The 22,973-nt window shown below is 44.0% G+C and overlaps 1 protein-coding gene and 1 non-coding gene across 12 annotated transcripts in view; both read left to right on the top strand.

Moving 5' to 3' along the window:
• rab3il1 (RAB3A interacting protein (rabin3)-like 1) overlaps positions 1 to 12,215 on the top strand; it is a 62,598-nt gene extending 50,383 nt beyond the window's left edge. For 7 of the 11 annotated variants that reach the window (XM_078220572.1, XM_078220575.1, XM_078220567.1 and 4 more), the window contains 3 exons: positions 5,728 to 5,827; positions 8,311 to 8,377; positions 9,086 to 12,215. In XM_078220572.1, the coding sequence (XP_078076698.1) occupies positions 5,728 to 5,827; positions 8,311 to 8,377; positions 9,086 to 9,168 (250 nt within the window). In that variant the 3' untranslated portion in view covers positions 9,169 to 12,215. The remainder of the gene's footprint in view (positions 1 to 5,727; positions 5,828 to 8,310; positions 8,378 to 9,085) is intronic. The other 4 variants (XM_078220578.1, XM_078220574.1, XM_078220576.1 and 1 more) reach the window with 1 other exon arrangement.
• On the top strand, positions 695 to 889 carry LOC144499370 (U2 spliceosomal RNA). The gene has a single exon (XR_013498838.1). It is a non-coding gene; the product is annotated as a U2 spliceosomal RNA (small nuclear RNA).
• Positions 12,216 to 22,973: the final 10,758 nt, after the last annotated feature.

A 22,973-nucleotide genomic window follows, 5' to 3' on the forward strand; every position in this document is an offset into this window, starting at 1 on the left:
GTCAGTTTGTGTAGACTGTTTCCCTGGCGCAGTGAGTGTGGGGTCAGTTTGTGTAGACTGTTTCCCTGACGCAGTGACTGTGGGGTCAGTTTGTGTAGACTGTTTCCCTGGCGCAGTGAGTGTGGGGTCAGTTTGTGTAGACTGTTCCCTGACGCAGTGACTGTGGGGTCAGTTTGTGTAGACTGTTTCCCTGGCGCAGTGAATGTAGATTCAATTAAAAAAAAAATTGACTGTGATCCAACATAATTTAGAATTAGTTTGTGTATTCCAGCCCAGCATAGTGAACGTAGACTGTGTATTAATCTATAGTTGCTTGGTATACATCACCTCCGATATAGTGTTTGCTTTAGTCTGTCTTAATCTATTGAGTGGAGACTTTGGCATCCACTCTACTCCAGTCCAATGAATGTCAACTCAGTTGATATATTCTACTTCAAGTTGGCTGAATGCAGACCTGGTTTTTAACAACTGTCCCATATATAATAAATATGTACTGGGTTAAATAATGTAATAAAATGGTTGGACACTTGATTCTGCAGTAAATAAGGCCACAGGGTTTCGTGTGGAGGCAGGAGGAAAATGCAAGTGGTCTGGCTGGGCTCAGTATAAAGAGGTTAGTGATGGGATGGAGCTGTGGCCTTTTCTTCTTGAAAATTCTGATAAGTGGAATTCCTGATCTGGATTGAAACAGGATATCGCTTCTCGGCCTTTTGGCTAAGATCAAGTGTAGTATGGATTGGATGCTGCACTTGGTTGAGGTCATTAGGTTACATTGAAGTTTCATATGAAGCAATTTTTAAAAGCGGTATCTCGGCCTTTTGGCTAAGATGCAAATGAGATCAAGTCTTGGAGGAGGAATTGCTTTCCCTCCTCCAATCAGCTTGGCTCATGTAGATCAGGCCCAGGACAGGGTAAATGGTCGCTTGCCCTGTCTTGCCAGCCTGGATCGGAAATGTCTCAACTTGTTGAGACTCTGAATTGGACTTGATTTGATTGAATTGGAAAAGTATAAAAAAAAATTAGTAAAGCATTCCCAGTGGATAGCATGTTGGGGAAGAGTTAAATGTGAATATATTTGGTATATGATCAATGAGCTCGCTTTATATTGTCTGAGTGCTTGTTATATATACATTTTAATGGATTGGAGAAAGACTTTGAAACATCAACACTATTTATCGGCCGACCTTGCACACTTTCTCCTCATTGGCCTCAATTCCTTCACTTTCAAAGATATGTCTGATTGACGTTTTAACTGTTGATTTTGGTGATCTTCCGGAGCAGGGTATTCCAGAACTTTCTGTTGTACTTCAGGTGGAATGTTCAATACAGCTTCCCTCTTTCCAACTCCCTTCATTCCCAGGGGAAATTTTGTTTGAATTTGAGATTTCTTTTAATTGCGAGTTTCAGTAAAATTACAATATCATTCCTTTTGAAATTGCTTAACGATTTTGGTAGAAAAGGGGAGGTTTTCTTCACATATGAACCTTTTTCACAGCAGTGAACAACTCTTTCGTTAACTTGAGTTTTATGTCAGGCTTAGCTTCGTCAGAGAGCTGTCAACAAACCAAGATAGTCTGATGCTTCCTTGGAGCACTGTACCATCTTTTAGGCCAGAGGTTTCTATCTGTCCTTTAATTGGATGAAGGTTTTTAAAAAAAAATCCCATGACAACTTGGCCAAGATGCTGCCCTTTTTCCAGCATCGTATCCCTCAACCAACATCACAAAGTCAGATTAACTGCTCATTTATCCCATTGTTGTTTGTGGGATCTTGCTGAGCACAAATTGGCTGCAACATTTCTTTCTATTACAACAGTGAATATACTTCAAAAGGACTTCATTGGCTGTGAAGGATATCCTAATGTCACAAAAGGTGACTCTCTATAGAAAGTCCTTTAAAGTTGAAACCTTTACATTTTTATTTTTCTTGTTGAATTTATATTTTTTTCAAATCCATCGTTGCGGACAAATATTTGTGCTGTGGTTTTGGTGTAACCGTGTACAAACAGGAAACCACTGTGGGGTTTTTTTTTTTGCACCTTCTCTTCCCTAACTCGATATGGGCAGATAAGTGTAGCTGAGAGTGCCTCCCACAACAGGTACAACAGTGTGAGGGATGCTGTTTACATAAGCACTCATCGATGGTAATCCAAACTGCTGTCTGACTGGGGGAAAGTTGTCACTAACTTTCAGTGTTCTAGTGTGCTTATTCCTGCTTGTTAGTTCATTTTATTGAAACCAACGCTGATTTGCACTGTCCTGTGTTCATCTCATTTCCCAGGGTCTAACTCTGCGGAATTTCCATGCCTCCGTGGGTGAGCTTTTAAAACCCAGCATTATTGAGTTTGAGGTGCTACTCCGAATGTTATTTCCTGATTTATCATCCCATTTCCTTCAGTATGATCTTTCTCTTCATTTTGATGGTGAGGTCACCATTATGGCCCTTCACCTCCGCTTTTAAAATTGCTGCATTGTGGTAACACACTGCAAGCTAAATCCTAAGACATTTTCAGCAGAGATGACCAGACTCCACATCGTTCCCCTTTTAAAGCAGCGTGTTTTAATTGTAGAACAACTATGGCAGCACACTAATCCCCCAAGATATCAAAACCAACCAATTTACTGGTCACAGCCTTCCCATCGCAAAGCCCGGCCGGAATTCTGCCCTTTCTTCATATCCCAGGCCAAGCATTATGACATTCGTTATACCCACTAAATTAATCATAGAATCCCTACTGTACAAAAGGAGGCCATTTGGCCCATTGAATCTGTAAAGACAACATCCCACCCAGGTCCTATCCTCGTAACCCCACACATTTACCCTGCTAATCTCCCTGACACTAGGGTCAATTTAGAATGGCCAATCAACCTAATCTGCACATATTTGGACTGTGGGAGGAAACTGGAGCGTCCAGAGGAAACCCACGCAGACACGGGGAGAAAGTGCAAACTCTACACACTGACCCGAGACTGGAATTGAACCTGGGTCCCTGGTGCTGTGAGACAGCAGTGCTAATCACTGTGCCACCGTGCTGCCCATGGAGTAATGTGTATGGGAGAGATTATTATAAGGTAGGGATCCTAATTCTGGCTTCATATGGGAGCCATCTCAGGGTATTGATCATCTGTATTGCTCTGATAGATCGTATGGGGATGTGATCTTAGAGGAATCTCCACTGCCACTGAATCGGTATCTATATTGGATTGGGGGAGTATAGGTTAGTGACAATCTGTATTGGGGTAGGGAGAGCAATGCTGGGGTGAGCTAGGTGTGGAGCAATAGGCAGCATAGTTTATCATGGCTAAATAGGAATTGCTAGACAAATCTAGACTCAAGTACAATCTAATTCCCCCTCCACCCTGCTGGCAAGCACATGTTGCAATGAGAATCGAGTATTTGACTGCCCGTAGCAATCGATCTCCATTATTTGTCCAACCCAAACCCAGGATTGACACTCTGTGGCTCAGAGCATTAGGAACCAGTGTTCCAAAGTGTTTTGCTGCCTCTCAAGCAGGTTACACTGCCACACCATGTCTCAAGTTACTCATATATATACTGTTTCCTGAAAAGAACATGATCAACCGAATCACTGGTCTTGTTCTGTGAGGGAGTCAGTGAACCAGGGCTGGAGCGGGTGGAAATATCATTTATTTTCCTGTGTCTGTCACCTAGGGACAGAAAGAGATTAGCCACTGGGTAGTGGCATTTATTTTGAAGATTTTTAAAAACAACTCTTGATTTCACGAGGCACAAAAGGGGCTTAAATAATCCATGGGGAGAGCACAATGCCATGTCTGCTGTTCCCCTCACATCCACCATCTCAGAATGTAGCTAACGGAGAAAGCTGTAAGAGGGCTGTTGGGGCCCGCCGTCATTGTAACCCGACATTAATCAGCACCGTCAGAATAAAAGAAAATTGTGAAAAATCTCTCTGCTTCAGGAATGTGGTGCTGGAGGGATTAGTGCTACAGGGCCTCTTTGTATCTGACAGGGTTGGCAATTGCTGGAATATTTTCCATGATTGTCTAAATTCCTATAATTCCTGCAGATCAAGTAGGAAGTGCTGTACCCCTGGGACACCTCGGAAGACGATACTCTAGGCTTGTGTAACATTCACCCTCTCATTCCACTGTCACCAAGGGAAATAAAAGAGAATTGCTTTTGCGAATCATCCAGCCGGACAGAATGTAAAAGCAAAATATAAAAAGAGAAACAAAATGGAACCAAAAAAAAAAACTGGAAGGAACAGAGGATAGAAGAACATGTAAACAGCACTTAGCCATTCCTTGACACACATGACAAGATGCAGTTGGCCATTTTTAACCATTTTATTTTGGGTTGAAGTAATGCCCAAGGTATGGTCAACTCCATCATACTTCTGGAATTTGTTCCTTTCCACCTGGGAAAAGCGAGTGCAGTTTGAGGCGTGGGGGCATCCATTTTACTGCTGATTGACTTCAATGGAAGAAAGCAATTCTGATGGATTTCAGCTCCATTCTAAGTTAAACTAACCTCTGAACTAATGGTTTGAGTCTAGCACATGTGTAGATGCTGAAATAAACTTGCACAATTACAAACAATGGTAATTTCTAATCTGTTTTGCTACAGGGGGACACAGACTAATTAGTTTCCTCAAGTACAAAAAGGGCCTTTTAATGGAGAGCTGAGTAGCTGGGCAATTTGTGTATTATCTCAGAAGGAAGTGAGCAGGGATCCGAGTGACTTCTTGCCCTACTTAACTGGTCAAAGGATGTGGCAGGGGAAGAATATAGTGGAGTCACTGAGGTTGATTGGCCATGCTAAAAATTGCCCTTAGTGTCCTGGGATGCATAGGTTAGAGGGATTAGTGGGTAAATATATGGGGGTAGGGCCTGGGTGGGATTGTGGTTGGTGCAGACTCGATGGGCCGAATGGCCTCTTTCTGTACTGTAGGGTTTCTATGATTCTATGATGAGGTGTTACTTGTCCAAAAGGTGAACAGCCATTTTGGGGCCAGATATGAGGTAATAGAAATCAAAGAAATTTGCAGCACAGAAGGAGACCATTCAGCCCAATGTGACTGCAGATGACCCGTAAACTTCCAGCCCAATCCCACTTACTCGCTCTTGGATCATAGCCATGTAGTTTACAGCACTTCAAGCACATACCCAAGCACTTATATTATGAGGATTTCTGCCTCTACCATCCTCTCAGGCAGTGAGTTTCAGAGCCTCTTCCTCATTTCTGGTTGAAAATGTTTCCCCATAAAATCCCTTTGAAACTCCAACCTCAATCTCTGCCTCCTGGTTACGGACCTGGAAGCCAATGGGAATAGATCCTTCCTTTACAATCTTATCCAAAATCCTCATCATTTTTATACATTTCAATTGGACCTCCTCTCAGCCTCACCTGTTCCAAAGAAAACAATCCCAGCCTATCCAATCTTGTCTTTAAAATTCTCCAGCCCAGGCCTCTCTTCAGTGCCGTCTAAGTGCAATCCTCGAAGATCAGTTAAACTATAGAAAACGTAGGAGACGCTAGCCCATCATCTCTTGGGCCTGTTTGAGATAATACTGTTTATCATTAACAACTGTCTCTGTACGCCAGCCCTGTCCAAACTTAATAGGCCGAGTTTGGACTCTCGGCTGGATTTAAATGATGTACACACTACTTATAAATATGTTATCCTGATCGGGAGTTAACTGGGATCAGTGCTTTACTGTGTGACTCTTTGTTCCCTCTTAACAGGAAATGTGCACTGAGTGGCCTGTCCAGAACGTGTAAACATCGCATCAAGCTGGGAGACTCAGGAAATTATTTCTACATTTCACCATCCTGCAGGTCCAGGGTATGTAGAAGACGAAAGGAGGGGAGGAATGTAACACAGTGGACACCACCTAGCGGCCCTGTTAGCCACTGCACCAATCCTGTAACCAAAACCGGAATTCCCCCCCCAACCACTGCTGGTGGTATAATCAGGTTCACACCCAGTGAGGGCATCTGCCCACGATGTATTCTGTCTCTCCCCAGCAGTGTAACATCAGACCAGCACACCTGTAGATCCTGGGGGTTGAGGGATAAGGGTGGTCAGTGCCCCCTGGCAGTGCCTAGGGGGCTCTGGTGGGGGGGGGGGGGGGGTGATAACCCTCCACCATTGTGGGGAGGGTTCCCTTTGTGTGCGGAGTGGGAAAAGCCTCAATGTCTGCAAAGGGGTGGGTGGGAAGAGAGGGGAGAGTCCTGATGCTTCCAAAGTTGGGGGTTGGTGGGGGGGGCAGAAAGAAGAGAGAGCTTTTGCGTTCTTCTCTAGTGTTTCTTTTGAGTCTATGAAACCCGCGGACCCGCACCTCCCTGTCATTCCCATCCCCTGATGTGTCTTCTCCCACATCCAGATAGTGACCCACTTTGTATCCCGGTGTTCTATCCTTGGTTCCACTCTATCCTTTTGCAGCCTTGTCTAGAAGTTCAGCACCAGTTTCACAAACACACAGAATACGTCACCCGCTGTCACCATTGACTTTGGGCTGCCAGTTCTGTTACTATCTGACCTCCGGTATCTGGTTCAGCCAGAATTTCCTGCAGTTGAATACCTTAACCATCATCTTACCTGGTTGTCACTGGCTCGATCGTGCTCTTGATCCAACTCCATCTTCTAGCTGCGCAGTCGAGTTGCACACACGGGATCTGCTGCCTTGCTGTTCTGTTCAATGCAAAACTGAATTTCGAGCCCCACTACTGTGTACCCCAGAACATTGCCCACTCACAATCCTATCTCTTCCTGTCGCTGCATTGTCCATATCCAGGCTTTCAGTGCTTCAAGAATTGATTTGTCAAGAGCTTTGCTGTGCAAATTCTATTTAATCCAGAACTCTGCTGGAACAAGAATTGTGTCCCACAGACCAAGACACTTGACCCCTTTTACTCACCAGCACCCACAGCCACTCTCTATCCCAGAAAATTGATTCCAGTGTTGACTTCCTCCTCTTCCACACACTCTCGCTGGAATTATTCACTCTTTTTTTCTGGTTAATCTTCTCTCGCTGAAAGTCATCTTCTGCATTCCTTGTCTTCAGATTATTGCACATCTCCTGTGATCTTTTTCAGACTGACCTTTCCAGTTTTCTGTGGCTGTTCTCTGCAATTCTGTTTCCCAATTCCCTCTTGCCTGAAAGCTCCCTGAACTCTGATCTTTTTGATTCTGCATTTAATCGTCTTTCAAATTCCCTTCCATCGCGCTTGATTCCCAGCTCGCTCTTCTACAAAGTATATACCTACCAGAGGAGCGCTATAAAAATTCAGTGTTGACTTGTGTTTGCTGTTAGGACCCAGGCCAGAAATTCCAAGTGTTAGCTGTCCCTAACCACATGATTGAGATTGATTGACAGTTTACATGAAGATCCACTAAGCAATCCCCAAAGGACCATTAAATCACAGAACACTGCATTAGTCGAGATTAAAAATCAACACGATGCCCATTATATTGCTTCAGTGACAATTAGAGGACACTGGCTGCAGACAACACAGTGCTGACAAAATCCTGCAAAGGAACATGATTAAAATACATTTCTTAAAGGCACAGTATCGTCACATTGTGTGTGTGTGCGTGTGTACCCACCCACTCTGCGTACAATGTGCGTTTCTTCTGGGCAGAGACAATGCACAATCCCCCATTATGTGTAGCAGCATTGGTGACCCTGCAGTGTGTACCGTGACTCTTGAGCTCATTTTATGTCTTTTTATATAGTGCCTTATGAGTTTGATTCAAATGTGGCAACCAGTGATGATGAGAATAGCCCACGATACCTTATAGGAGCAGTGTTGTATAATACATGACTTGAACCCAAGTTTTTTTAGTTTAAAGTGTATTTCTTAGTGTCGTAAGTAGGCTTGCATTAACACTGCAATGAAGTTATTGTGAAAATCCCCTAGTCGCCACACTCTGGTGCCTGTTCGGGTTTATTGAGGGAGAATTTAGCATGGCCAATCCACCTAACCAGCATGTCTTTTGGACTGTGGGAGGAAACTGGAGTACCCGGAGGAAACCCACACAGACATGGGGAGAATGTGCAAACTCCACACAGACAGTGACTCAAGCTGGGAATCGAACCCGAGTCCTTGGTGCTGTGTGAGGCAGCAGTGCTAACCACTGTGCTGATGTGTCATCCCGAGTATTTCAGTGCTGATCCTCATCAATCCTAATGGAAAAGAAAATAAACTCTGCTCGCAGTGAAACTTCAGAGCAAGATGTTTTAACATTTGAACAGATCCAAAATCTCTGTCTATGGCTGAATTTTATTTGACAGGCTTGTAACCGCGCTGCTGTTTCCTTCACAGATTACTGCTGTTTGCAACTTCTTCACATATATTCGTTATATCCAGCAAGGTCTAGTCCGACAAGATGGTAAGGTCATAAACCGTCTTTTGTTCACTTAATCGAAGGTGAACGTTTTGAGGTTAGCAGTGGAGTTGTTGAAAAGGCCAATGTTGAAATGGGATCGAATAGGGATGCATTGTAAATTGTGGGAGTGAAAACAAAGTGGCAGGTTTGAGGGAAGTCTGGAGTTTGTACACTGTTGTGGTTACCATTGAGTGACCTCTATGGAAAGTGTGGGCATAGTTGGACTGAAGTGAATTCTTACCTCTTGAGTGAATCATTGTGGGTTTGTGTCCCACAGCAGAGATTTGAGCACAAAAATATAGGGAGCTGGTGGTCGGTGTGGGGCCGAGGAGAGGCCAGAAGTCAGTTGGTGGGGAGGCCGAGGGAGCTGACAGTTCGCCAGCGTGGGATTGATTGTGGCATAGGCTTTTGGATGAGGCTTTAAACCAAGGCCCAAACTATAGTCTGAAGTAGTGTTCTGGGATCTTTCACATCCATCTCAAATGAGCAGTGGAGTTATTCCTGGTGTCCTGGCCAATATTTATCCCTCGAGCAATATCAATAGAAAAACAATTCTGGTTATTATCGCCTTGCTGCTTGTGGGAGATTGCTGTGTGCAAATTAAGTGCCATCTTTCCCAAGTTGCAACAATGAGCACGCTCAAAAGTACTTATAAAAGTTGCTTTGGAAATGTCAGTCTGTCTTTTTAATTTGTTTTCTCCCCTTTTGCAGTGGAACAGATGTACTGGGAAGTGATGAAGCTGAGGAAGGAGATGTCTATTGCTAAACTGGGATACTACACGGAGGAGTCTTAATGTCCACGTTAATGCCCCAGATTTTGGACTGAGCTGCCAGGCAAGGGGCCGTGCATTTACTCAATGGATTTAAACAATATGGAAAAAAATGTCATCTAGAAACCAACACGAGAGCCCTTTGCTTCCATGAAGAGTTGGAAATGAGCAGGAACTGTGGTAACGTGCCCAAAACGAGAGACTGACTGCTTTCACGGCCTGGGTTGAAGTTAAAGGCCGAGGAAAGACTGTGGATGATATACAGGGTAATTTTATTATCACATTAGCCATTGGTCAAAGATCATGTAACAGCCAAGAATTGTAAAACCTCCACAACTCAGCCTTTGTGCCTCATAGGCCTTAGTGGCTTAACCTTTTGTTTAACTGGCTTAAGATAGAGAAAAACCTTATTCTACCTTCAAATGACCCTCTATCAACCAAGCTTATTTTCACTGTAACAATGGCAGTGAAGCATTGGATTCCGACTAGGCCATTAGACCCAGCTATGATCGGTCAGTTGGTTTTGCCCTGCTTGAGGCAGTATTCACCAGCTTATTTTAAAAGCCTATAGGCAGGACCTGTTTAAGAGATGGCTGAATCAGTCCTGCTGCTACTTCATGTCAGCAGACAGCAGCAATGATGCTGGGACAGAGAAATGTGCAGTGAAAGGTGAAACCGCAGAGAAATACCACATGTATAGATTCTGGAAAGCCACCTGTCCCTCAGCAAAATGCAACCGCTTCAGGAGCCCAGGGGAGGAGGAAGAGTTTTAGTCAGTTGAGGGTAGAGGTGATTAAGAAAGAAGTCTTCTGTCGATCAATTGAGCTGTGAGAGTGGCAATTAATTACAAGGGTTTCTATTCAAAGATTGCTGTAAAGCCAGTCAGTCAGTGATCCAATCCTAGCTGTCTATTAATGCCACAAATCATTGCCATTGCCATCACTTTTCTGATAAAACATGCAACTTTCTGCATTTGTCATTGTTCCTTTTCACGGTCCCACTCTTTCACCTTCAGCTGTCCACACTATCATCTCCCGGCTGAGAGCTGCCCTGACCTGACCTATCAGAATGTTCATACACACAGTTACCATACTCCGAACTCTCCACTCCGTATCAACACTGGCTGTTGGTCATTCTAACCTAGCTGCATTACTCCACATCTTTCTGGTGTTTCTGAAGCGTAGCCTCTGCTTCTGTATTTTTTTTGTTGTAAGAATGGAAACGGGACAGTGTGGCCTTGCACACTCTCTCCTGTTCACATTCCAGTACATCTCTCCTCTTCTGGATTGGTGGTCTTAAGTTTTCAAACGGGAGAACGTTGTGTTTATTATGTTTTTGCACCCTCCCACCCCCACCAGTTTGCTGGATGCACCATCTCCTTGGTAACCAGTCTCCTCAGCAATAAATGTGATCCATGTAATGTCTCCAAACACCCATCTTTCTGTCATGCACAGAATCCTGAGAATGGGAGTCAATATTTCCCAAGAGTTTCAGTTTTTAACCTTTGATTACAAAATGGCTTGAGCCATGTATCATTCCTTTACATGTTTAACTTGTACTAGAGTATTATAATCACTATGAAATTCCTTATAATCCATACATTACTATTAAAGGAGCACTGTCCAATGTTTGGCAAATCTTGTCTATAAATAATTCGTGCCAATTTTCTCCCCCTGTCCTCCACTTTTCAAGGTGCTATCTCTTGCCAGGATGCAATGGCACTGGTTGTCTTCCAGTATTTGGTCCAAGTGGGCCACTCTTCAGTGAATGGGTGCTGGCAGGCTGTTCAAACCTGGGAACTATCTCAAGAGAGCCTGATCTCCTACCTGTAACCTCAGATGTACTTTCCAGCAGGGGTCACTGATCAGGAGCAGGACTTCTGGCTCTTTTTTTCCCCCCCTACTAGCTGGGAAGAAATACAGCAGCCCTCCCATCACCTGGTTGGCATTAGCTAAGCTGAACAATTCTGAGACCGTTGTGTCCATGTAGTTCACTGCTACACATGATGCTGTGCTTCTCCACTGAGTTGCTGGAGAAATCTTTTCATTGTTTAGATACATCCTGACAATCCCATCATAATGCAATAAGAGTTTGAGAAATCGACCTGCCAAAAATGACAGTATTCTCCTAGCTCTTCCTCATCCCTCTTTTCTCCCCCATCCCCTGCAGAAGAAGAAAAGCGTTTGCCAAACACTCCCTAAAGGCAATGCTCCTTTAAGCTGCATGGTGCATGCTTAACTTTTTTTTAAATTGACATTTTTTTTTCAGGTATCATTAATTCCAGTGTTTATTGTGGAGAATTGTGTCTCCATTTGCCAAACGTAATGGCTATTGGACGCAGGGGGTCCCTGTCTCCCTGGAAACCAGCTGGAGTTTTCCCTCTATTGTTTGAACTGACTGCACAGTTATACAATGTCTAATACATTTCTACAGTGTATAAAATAAATACTAATTAAAAACTGACAACTTGCTCCTTTTGAATGAACAAAGTGATGTTGATGATGGGCATAGTTTTGGAAAAAACACACTTTTTGGCTTGTTAATAAATTATAGGCTGGAATTTAATGAGGGGCTCTGGATGGTTTATATACAGAATGGAAACAAAATGGGGAATAGAAGAAAAGTCAAGGACACAAAAATGCCATCCTTCCTTCCCCGCTAATCTGAGTATTATAATGTCCTAATAAAATAATGAACATTTCTAATATTAGCCTGATGCCATGTTTTATGTGACAAATCTCCTTTTCCATCTGCTGGTCTTCTGATATCCCTAGTTAGCACTGCTGCCTCACAGCGTCAGGGACCTGGGTTTGATTTCTGGCTTGGGTCATTGTCTGTGCGGATTCTACACGTTCTCCCCGTGTCTGCGTGGGTTTCCTCCGGCTGCTCCGGTTTCCTCCCACAGTCTGAAAGGCCTGCTGGTTAGGTGCATTGGCCATGCTAAATTCTCCCTCGGTGTACTCGAACAGGTGCTGGAGTGCGGCGACTGGGGGATTTTCACAGTAACTTCATTGCAATGTTGATGTAAGCGTACTTGTGACACTAATAAATAAACTTTGAGGTCAACGTGATCTGGAGGTGACCATTGAGGTTTTAAAATTGCTGAGTACCACTTATTGCTCTGGGGCCTTCCACTGGGTTGTCCAGGTGCCTGCCTGAATGGGGCAGGAGCTTCATTACTGTATGCAGGCTGGGGACCGAGGAAGTATATAGAATGTCAGTGCAAATCAGAGAGACAGCAAGACACAGCCTGTGTCACGCACAATCTTCCCAATTGAAACAGAAGGTGAAGATCAGGGCTTCCTAAACTGTGGGTCGGTTGCAAGCTCTGAGACCGCAATGGCTGCCGTGGCACTCACTGATTTTTTTTTTGACGGCTGCTGTACAAGACCCCTTTAAATCCTTGTTCTTTGATGGGCGTGGCCTAATGGAATGCTTGGAGGTCCATTTGCTGCAGGAGGAAAAACCTGTAAAAGGTTAGGTGTTCACGGCTTCTTTATCTTTGGAGAAATCCCACCTTTTTCATCAATCTCTATCATGAGGGAGAAACTCTTCTACCCCCTCCCCACCCCACCCAACCCCAAAAATACTTTCATCCTGAGGTCTCAAGGTCTGAGGCATTAAAATGGGGTTGTAGCAAAACAAAAGTTTGGGAAATGCTGGTGAAGAGAAAGAGACCCCCAGAGATGTAACTAATGATTTTTGTGGGGCTAAAAGGGACAAATGCACTGTGTGCGCCGATTCTGCCATCACTCCTACCTTTGGGCCTATCAGCTGGGTCAGCCTGCAGTCCACCTGATAATCCAGGTAACGAGATGCAGCATGTTGGCCATTCAGGGCCGGCGGCTTGCTGGCAGCAAGGATAGTCCAGACTCTCAACTGGACTGAGTGTCCTGTGAGCAGGCAACTTCACACTCTCCCACCCAGCAACTTATCAAGTCCATGTCTGTAGTCAAAATGAATCCTAATCAATCCGCTTGCTCTATCTTCCTTAACCACTGTCACCATTGTGTGTCTGTGATCCATTTGTTGGAATAGTGGACACCAAGACACCTGTGGCCTGCTGTCCTTGATCTGGTTATGCTCAATGGGCCTGATCGTGACAGGTCAGGTTGTGTGGGGGGGGGGGGGGGGGGGGGAGACATATTTTGGAAATGTGAAACCCTTCTATCCAGGTTTACCAGCTTGCTGTGGAGTTTTAGTTCCGCTGTATGTGTCTGTACTTGGACCCCTGTCCTGAAACCAGGCTGATTGGCAGGCTTGGCGTCCAGTTGGAGAGAGAGACCTTGGGGCAGATGGCAGTTGCAGGAAGGGAGCCTGCAACTGCTACTGAAAGAGTTGGAGAGGGCTTGGATCCCTGTCCTGGAGGGGTGGCCTAAGGTTCGATAGTCCAATCTTGCGGTATTCAAGTCCCCAACTCTGGAAAAGGTGAGTTTGGGGACTTCTACTCCCTCATTTCTTTTTAACTGCTGGGCTTTGAGAACTAGGTTAAACCTGAAAAGCAAGTTTAATTTGATGCTACCAGTTTCATTTTAGAGAAACGGGTTATTCAACTCCATTGATCCACGTCATGATGCTACCATTTCAAGAACAGCTTCTTCCCTGCTGCCATCAGACATGGGGAATTTCACAGTAACTTCATTGCAGTCTTGATGTAAGCCTACTTGTGACACTAATAAATAAAGCCTTTTGAATGGACCTACCTTATATTAAGTTGATCTTTCTCTACACCATAGCTTTGACTGTGACACTACATTCTGCACCCTCTCCTTTCCTTCTCCTCTGTGTACTCTATGTACGGAATGCTTTATCTGTATAGTGTGCAAAAAAACAATACTTTTCACTGTACACCAATGCATGTGATCAATAACAAATCAAAAATTCATTCGAGAGAAATGGGTTTTTCAATTCCAGTGATCTGTGTTGGTGATGCTACCAGTTTCTCTAGAATGAAATGGGCTATTAAACTCTAGTTATCTGTGTCAGTGTTTATGTTCTGCTTGTGCTTTCTCTACTCCTTCCTCAAACTCCTATCAGCATAACCCTTCTTTAACTTTGTGCTTGCCTTGCTTCAGTGCATCTGTTATTTGCCTCAACCACTCCTGTGGCAGTGAGTTCCACATTCCTCGCCCGGGATGGGGTGGCGAAGGAATTTTAAACTGCATTCCCAATTTGGTTTCTATTATACTGATGGTCTGTAGTTTTGCTCCTCCCCTTCATGTGGAAACTTGCTCTCTGAATGCAAAGTTCAGATTTGTATCACCCATTTTTTTCCCCACAGCAATAGGAATACCCTGAGCCCAAAAGAGTTAGTGGCGCTTACACAATCCTGGTACCAGTCATGCCAGCGATTATTGGTGAAAAAGTTCACACTGATTTGAAGGCAGCAGTTTCATTTTAGAACTCAGCATTCCAGCTATTTTAAACACGGAAGGAGGCCTCACCAATATATTTAAAGGAGTCATCAACTACTTAGTTTAGTTGTTGATTTTACCACTGACTTATTATTGTATAAATATTTGATGCTTTCCAGAGTTTAAAATGGAAAGGTCCACAGGGAGCGGGGCTTTTGCACAAACCAGTTGTTCTGAGACATGGGTGCAATAGTGGGCATTCCCTCTTGGAATGCAGCACAGCTTGGAGAATGAGCAGAGGCTGTGCAGAGCATGACGAGCTGCTGGAAGAGGAAGGAGGGGGAGAAGGCGTCTCTGCAGGAGATTATCTGTCCATTGTGTTCAGGGAGCAATTCTCTTACGTGCTTCTGCTGTTCGGTAAGGACATTCTCGTTGTAATCTTCTACATACTGAACCTCATAACAGGGTGACATTGCCAGTGGTAGTGAAGGTGAGCGTAGGCATAAACTTAAGGATTTGGCACCTTCCAAACTGGTGCTGGATATATTTGCAACAGCTCCCAGTTTGTGATCTGCTGTTGTATAAGGTTCATTTGAGGCGCTCTATTCAAAGAGAGATGAACGCATTTCATACTTCCTTGCCAGAGGACAGTGAGTAGAGATATCTTGCAGCTTTGTGAGGCTTGCAGGCTTCCTCATGACACAGGATATCATTGCTTGCACATTTTGTGGATGCTGCATATTAACACTGAAGTGTTGTAACCAAAAGGGATTTAATTCACTCGACGTGTATGTGGCTTGCCATTAAAAGTAGAATCCTGCATATCTGGTAACTGTACTCTCCATAAAGGTCTTTTCCAATTGTTTGGTCATTTTGAGAAGTTTGGTGTGTCACTTAATGATCTGGAAGATTACCTGTTGAAATTCCTAACTTGTGACGGGTAAATCTCTGTCCTGTGGTAATTAGAGGGTGCTGCAAGTGGTGTCCATATCCTTGGCTTCAAGAAGGGGAATATCAGCCAGGACTTCATCACTCAACCCAACAAACCCTGCAGGAAGGTTTGGATGAAGATATTCAAACACATGTTGGCATTCACAGTCTCAAATCCACATGTGACCAATGGCTACCAGGTGGAATTATACCTCCACATGAATCAACACCTTGAGGAGAGGAAAGGAGGAGCTGGAAATAACCCTACCAATATCAGACAACGAACATGCTGTTTGAGACTATAAAGGGGGAGGAAATCTGCAATCTATCTAATTCAGTACCTACGTCACACACTGGCATCACTATTCCATCTTATCCTGTCCCTAAGTGGTGTTCTATATAGAAACAGGAGCATGTCAGTCTGTTCAATTCAAATAGATCATGGCCAACTGTACCTCAGTTCCATTGATCCATAATCCCAACACCATCTTGAACTGGCTCAGGGTCCACTGCCTTTTGAAGAAGAGAATTCCATACTCTCACATGTCCTTTCTGTGAATTCCAATTTTAAAATGGCATCCCCTTGTTCTGGTTTCTCCAAATGAGAGGCAATACTTCTCTATCTGCCATTCAAGATCCTTTTTATTATTTCTAAACTCCTAAGATCAGCTCTCAACTTTCTCATCTCGCGGCTATAACCCAAGTTTAGGCAACATGTTCTAACCTTTTAAACCTCGGTATCATTCTACTGAATTTGCACTGTACCGTCTCCATGACCAATATATCCTTCCTGAAGTATGTTCCCAACAAGTGCAGCATTCCAGAAGGATCTGTACCCCAGACTTTGTATAGCTGAGTTATAACTTCCTCCACTTGTACTCGAGCACCTTTAACATAAAGGCCAACACTCCATTAGCCTTACTGGGATTTTCTATTGTTAATTGAATGGACACCAGCACAGTTTCCCAGTCATACCAGCAGTTCCACTTCTACCAACATTTAACTTTGGAAGCTGCATTTCATCTTTGATAACTCACCATTTATGTAGCAACTGAGACACAACAGCAGCAGGACATGATTGACCGTATAATCGTGGTGCTGGGATACCAGAGGTAGGTGGAACTATTATTAAACACTTTGGATTAAAGTTCCCCAGCATTTCCACTACAATTGCAGCAATAGTGTAGAGAACTGAGAATTTCCTGAGGCCTTTTATTTAGGCTGAAGCCTCTGCATGCCTTGAGTAAGGGGTAGGTGGGTGGGCCATGGGGGAGTCGGGGTGGGGGTGGTTTGGTGGTGTATGGGGCTTGAGCCACCTGATATACCATCAACCTTTTAGCAGTTTGGTGAACCTTTTGAGGGCGGTGTCCTGAGAGAGTTGATTGAATTGCTGTCCACATTTAGATTCAAAGGCTGCATTTTGTCCTGGAGGCCAAAAGGAGGTCAGGCAGTACTTTTAAAACATTTTTTAGAACAGCTTTTAGCGAGGAATAAAGTCTAGCTTTGTCCATTTTTAAAAATTTTCTAAATGCTATCAATTTGAACAAATATGTATATTTGTTTAAATTTCAACATTAAGCATTTGTATAGAAATTCTAATTTTTTGCAAAATGTTTGTTTTGCTCGCTTCAATTAGATTACTCATCCTTTTTCTTTGTGCTGTCACTTCAAAACCATTTCCATATGTAACTCCATTAGGTAGCACCAAGTATGAATTTAATGCTCTCGTCAGTGAGATTAGTTAAAGCATAACCTCTTCATTTGTTGTTTTATCTAAATGTCGGTTTTCAAAATTTCATTTTATGAATCTTGCTCATTAACGGTAAATGTATTTGATTCTGAAACGCTAGAACATTGTCCTGGGCTCTTGGTCACCTATCTTAATATCTTCTTACGTGGTTCTGTCCAATTTTGTTGTTGATGCTCCTGTGAAGAGCCTTGCAACATGGTGCTATATTGATGCGAGTTGTTATTGCATAATACCATTAAACTACCAGGCAGGAACCAATGCAAGTTTGTAACAGCTCAAACACTTATGCTAGGAGGGGCACTATAGCCTCCGCACAGATTGTCATCGACTTCAGGAAGCGTAGAGGAGAATATGCCCCTGTCTACATCAACGGGGACAAAGTAGAAAGGGTCGATAGCTTCAAGTTTTTAGGAGTCCAGATCACCACCAACCTGTCCTGGTCCCCCCATGCCGACACTATAGTTAAGAAAGCCCACCGACGCTTCTATTTTCTCAGAAGACTTGTGAAATTTGGCATATCAGCTACGACTCTCACCAACTTTTACAGATGCACCATAGAAAGCATTCTTCCTGGTTGTATCACAGCTTGGTATGGCTCCTGCTCTGCTCAAGACCACAAGGAATGACAAAAGATCGTGAACATACCCAATCCATCATGCAAACCAGCCTCCCATCCATTGACTCTGTCTACACTTTCCCCTGTCTCAGCAAAGCAGCCAGCGTAATTATGGACCCCACGCACCCTGGACATTCTCTCTTCCACTTTTTTCCATCTGGAAAAAGATACAAAAGTCTGGGGTCATGTACCAACTGACTCAAGAACAGCTTGTTCCCTGCTGCCATCAGACTTTTGAATGGACCTACCTTGCATTAAGTTGATCTTTCTCTACACCCTAGCTATGACTGTAACACTACATTTTGCACTCTCTCCTTTCCTTCTCTATGAATGGTATGCTTTATCTGTATAGCGTGCAAGAAACAATACTTTTCACAGTGTGCTAATACATGTGACAATAATAAATCAAATCACATCAATTCCTAGCTCCACAAACCTGACCCGGGATAAAGTGCCCCAGATGTACTGATCTTTCAGTGGAGTGTAGTATATGGGTGAAAGTAGAAGTTGTGGTCGGTGACCCTCGAATAAGGGCAGAGGCTGCTGAAGTGAGCTGGCTGAGAGGCCTTTCTTGGTTTCCTGCCCTTTGTTGTAGTTTGTTTAAAATCATCAACAAGAACAGTCCTCACTCCCGCACATTCCCCATGCTCTATCCATGTTACCACAGGTCCCCACTCTCTCCCCAAGGCCCTTCAAATTCTCCCTGTCAATCCATGACCCCATCCACCAACCTTTGCCATTATGCCGATCATGCCAGTGTCCTTTATGGGCAGACCTCTGGACTCATGCTGAGATTTGAAATAATTCTCAAGTGCCTATTGAAGACTATTTAAAGAAAAAGCCCATTCACGTTTAACTTCCTTTTAATCTCTTATAAATCAAAAAAACATTGAAATTCATGGTCCCACTTCAAAGGGTTTATAATCATTTGGAACCGTCAATCAAACTGAACTGACAGGCACCCCACTGTGATAATAAAAGGTTGTGAAATCAGTCATGCAGCACTGTAACAATGTCAACAGACGTTGAAGTAACAAGCACTGATTTTGTTAACATTGCAGTTTTCCCCAAAATATTTAAAGGACAGGAGTTTTAAACGCCTTGACAGCTCCTTTGGATAGCTCCTTATGACAGTTCAAAAGAGCTTGACAATTCTATTGAGTTTAAGCACTTTCTACACACATTCATGTATAATTTTAACAATCCCAAAGTGCACGGTACTTTTTCAAAGGTGTCCAAGGATTATATTCAGAAGGGTAATGTACCTCTCCAAAAGGGTACACCTACCTCTGCAAATAACTGCAGCAGCTTTAGATCTTTCGCTACCAGGTCTAATGTGTACAAGTCGTGTTTTGATATCCCACTAGCAAATCAGATCCGCCTGAGGCAGCTGCAAACATAGAAAATAGGAGCAGGAGGAGACCATATGGCCCTTTTGAGCCTGCCCCGTCATTCATTATGATCATGGCTGATCATCCAACTCAATAGCCTGATCCCACCTTCCATCCATATCCTTTGATTCCCTTCACCTCAGTTGCTTTATCTAACTTATTCTTGAAAGCATAGAATATTTGGCCTCAACTGCTTTCTGTGGTAACAAATTCCACAGGCTGACCACTCTCTGGTTGAAGAAATTTCTCCTCATCTCTATCCTAAACAGTCTACCCTGTATCCTCAGATTGTGACCCCTGGTTTTGGACAGCCAATACGCTTTGATATGTGCAGTTGCCTCCATAACTCATGGATGGGGAGGTAGTGGCATCGTGGTACTTAACTTGACTAGGAACCAAGAGACCCGGGATAATGCTCTGGGGACCCAGGTTCGAATCCTACCATGGCAGATGGTGAAATTTGAATAAGATAAAAATCTGGAATTAAAAGTCTCCTGATGACGAGTATGAAATGTCATAAAACCCATCAAGTTTGCTAATGTCCTTTAGGGAAGGAAATCTCTCATCCTTATCTGGTCTGGCCTATATGTGACTCCAGATCCACAACAATGTGGTTGACTCTTAAATGCCCTCAGGGATGGGCAATAAATGCTGGCCCAGCCAGTGACATCCACATCCCATGAACTATTAAAAAGAACATTCCCCCTCTCCTCAAATAGTAGGGACTGTGTTCAAAGGCTGTGCTTCTGGATCCCGGTCTCTGCAGCCACTCTCATAACAATAGAGACTCTCCCTGTCTTACGAAAATTCAGATATGCATGTGGGTAACAAATTGTGTCTTCCAATTTAGTGGGTCACAACAGGGGCTTAAATATAAAGACCATGTTGGAGCGCTAAAACTTTCTTAGTGGTGGCCTTATTTAGTCCCTAACTTGAGTGAGTTTATACATAACAAACCTTGTTGTAAAATATGTATTTGAAAGTTTATTGGAATATATATATATTCACACAGAAGATAAAAGCTGTCGTAATAGGAAGAACATGTAATGTTGAATAGGGATTCTAAGTACTGAGAATCACACAACAGTTGTATTTTAGACCGCTTGTTACTATAAAGTCTAATGAAGATGCAGATTCTACAGTGGTTGCATAGGTGCAATTCTCACATTATACATGTGCTAAAATGACAGAATATTTAGTTTCCACATCTTATTTCATTTCTCTAGCAATTGGGTGAACTAACTTCAGAACATCTTAATCCGTATTTGTTTCGATCCAAAACCAGGATGCAATCCCCTTCCTACTAAATTCCACTATATACATCTCCAACAAGAGGGCACTCAGTAAAGTCATGCTGTGTTAACTCAATGTTATTACAATTGCATAGCTCTTTCTTGAGGATTTTCCCTGTTTGGTTGGTGCTCTATAACTAAAGCTGAGGAAAAGAATCTTGTTATTCAGAGCTTACATCTCACCGAGGAGGCTTCAAGTAAATTCACACCCAACAATCTACTCTGAAAACTCTGCTCGCATTTTGACCAGCTGTGATAAATTCCACCGTGGCAGCGGTGACAATCCACAACGTTCTGAAGCAATCAATAACATTTTAAATATCCTCTCAACACTCTCTCCTTTCCTTCCCTATGTACGGTATGCTTTGTCTATATAGTACACAAGAAACGATATTTTTCACTGGATGCTAATACATGTGACAAAAATAAATCAAATCAAACATCCCACAACATTCTAAAAGAAAAGTCAATTCGCCCCATCACCAAATGTTAACAGGTTTGTTTAAAAATATGTTCAGGATTTGGATTCAGTTCCACATCGATTCAGTTCTTCCTTGGGCTGTTGTATCCTATCTGTGTACCAAATTTTGTTGAAATTTGTCCATTAGTTTTTGAGAGAGATCGTTTACAATCAGGCAGCCAAAAACAGGGCAAAATTAGTACTTGCATCCACCTGCAATAGCAAAGGTAATAAATGAAACCGCTCTTTATTAATTCCCATTCTGGGAAATTTTAATGGCCACAACTCCTTCCCACCCACTTTTCTTATTCAACATGTTAGTTCTATCCCCACCAATGCCATTCTATAGAACACTCACTTGTTTCACAGACTCTTGTTGGAATTCACCCTCACGTTCACTCCTGCTGTGTAGAATTTCTGATTTGAGGTTAAGATTATTCGAATCATTCTTCTGTTTTTAATGCTCAGCACTGGTATAATCAAGCCACAGTTTATGCTACAGGCAACAGTTTTGTTAATAGCCTAATGAAATTGAGTAAGAGATCGAGCTTTGTTTTCTGTTCTTAATTCATCAAACAATGGGCCCGATTTTACCATTCTGATTCGAAGTGCTGAATCTGGACACAATTCGGATCCAACTTGGAAAACTGTTCTCAGGCGCCCCCATACACACTTAGCCTGAAAAAAATGTGAGTCTGAATTGCAATGCTGCTGCTCTGATTGGAGCTTTGAACTGCGCATGCGCAGTGAAACAAAAATTTGAAAAAACACGTCCCTGTCACGTTGCTCCTGGGCTGCAAAACGCGGATAAAGCGGCCTGGGAGCGCAAAACGAGAGCAATGGTCCCCACAGACATTGCCCCACCCCCACAACATAACTGTTCCCCTTATCCACCCACCCCCCCCCCGTTATCCAGACCGATCACGACCCCTCCCCCCCCCCCCCCCCCCACCGATCACCCGCAGAGTGTCAGTGAACCCTCCCTGCCTCTGCCCCCCATAAGGAGAGAACGATTTGGCCCGCCTCCCTCCTCGTCTCCTGCTCCCCCCCTCCCCTCCCCCCCCCACCCCCAAAACCACCAGAGAGCAATCTGGCCTCCTTCTCTGCACACCCCCCCCCCTCCACTAGAGAACCATCTGGCCTCCCACCCCCCCCCTCCCCACCAGAGAATGATCTGGCCTCCCTCCCTCCCTCCGCCTCCCCTCTTTCCCCCCCCCCGCCCCCTCCTCCCCAACCAGAGTGATCTGGCCTTCCTCCTCCCCTTCCCCCACATCAGCGAATGATCGGGTCTCCCCGACTTGGGTCTCCCCACTCCGCCCCCCCCCCCCCCCCCCCGCCAGACAACCATCTGACCCGCCTCCTCCACCCCCCCCACCCCCACCAGAGAATGACCTTGCCTCCCCCCCGCTCCCCCCCCCCCCCACCTCCCCACCACCGATCTGGAGTTAGAGAGCTGTTGGAATCTCTGAATGTACCCCTTCAGAAGCTGGAGCGCTCGAATCTGGACGGGCAAATGCGATGGTAAAAGGGAAATGCATGTAAGATTGGGCGTCCAGCTCATTAATTCAATTTAAATGCATGCAAATGCTTTTAAATCGTTATTGCACCTGTTTCGGGTGTGGTTTGGATCGTGGCCATTTTTGGGCCTTGATAAAGTGGGCATCTGCGCGGGCGCGGATCGCGTTAATCGCCTCACGCACAACTTTACCAAGTTTTCGGACGCAACGCAATGGTAAAATCGGGCCCAATGTATGAATCATCAGACTGGAAACGGTCACAAACAATCTACCCAAGAATTTTGAAGAATTGTGCGTTAAGCTGTTCTGGAACGATTAGGTTGTTGGGGTGATGTTGTTACCCCTTCTCACCTGAGGCTACTTTGATATTCCTGCTGGTAACTATTTCTTGCCTTCATGTTGGACTGCAGGATGTTAAAGCTACCAATTCGGAGTGGTTCCCATTGCTCTTTGGCATATGGTGACGACAAAGCAGTGCAAGAGGTCTAGGTATCCAAGCTCCTGTATGTTTAGTGAAAG

The sequence above is a fragment of the Mustelus asterias genome, chromosome 9, assembly GCF_964213995.1.
Source record: "Mustelus asterias chromosome 9, sMusAst1.hap1.1, whole genome shotgun sequence".
Lineage (NCBI taxonomy): Eukaryota > Metazoa > Chordata > Chondrichthyes > Carcharhiniformes > Triakidae > Mustelus > Mustelus asterias.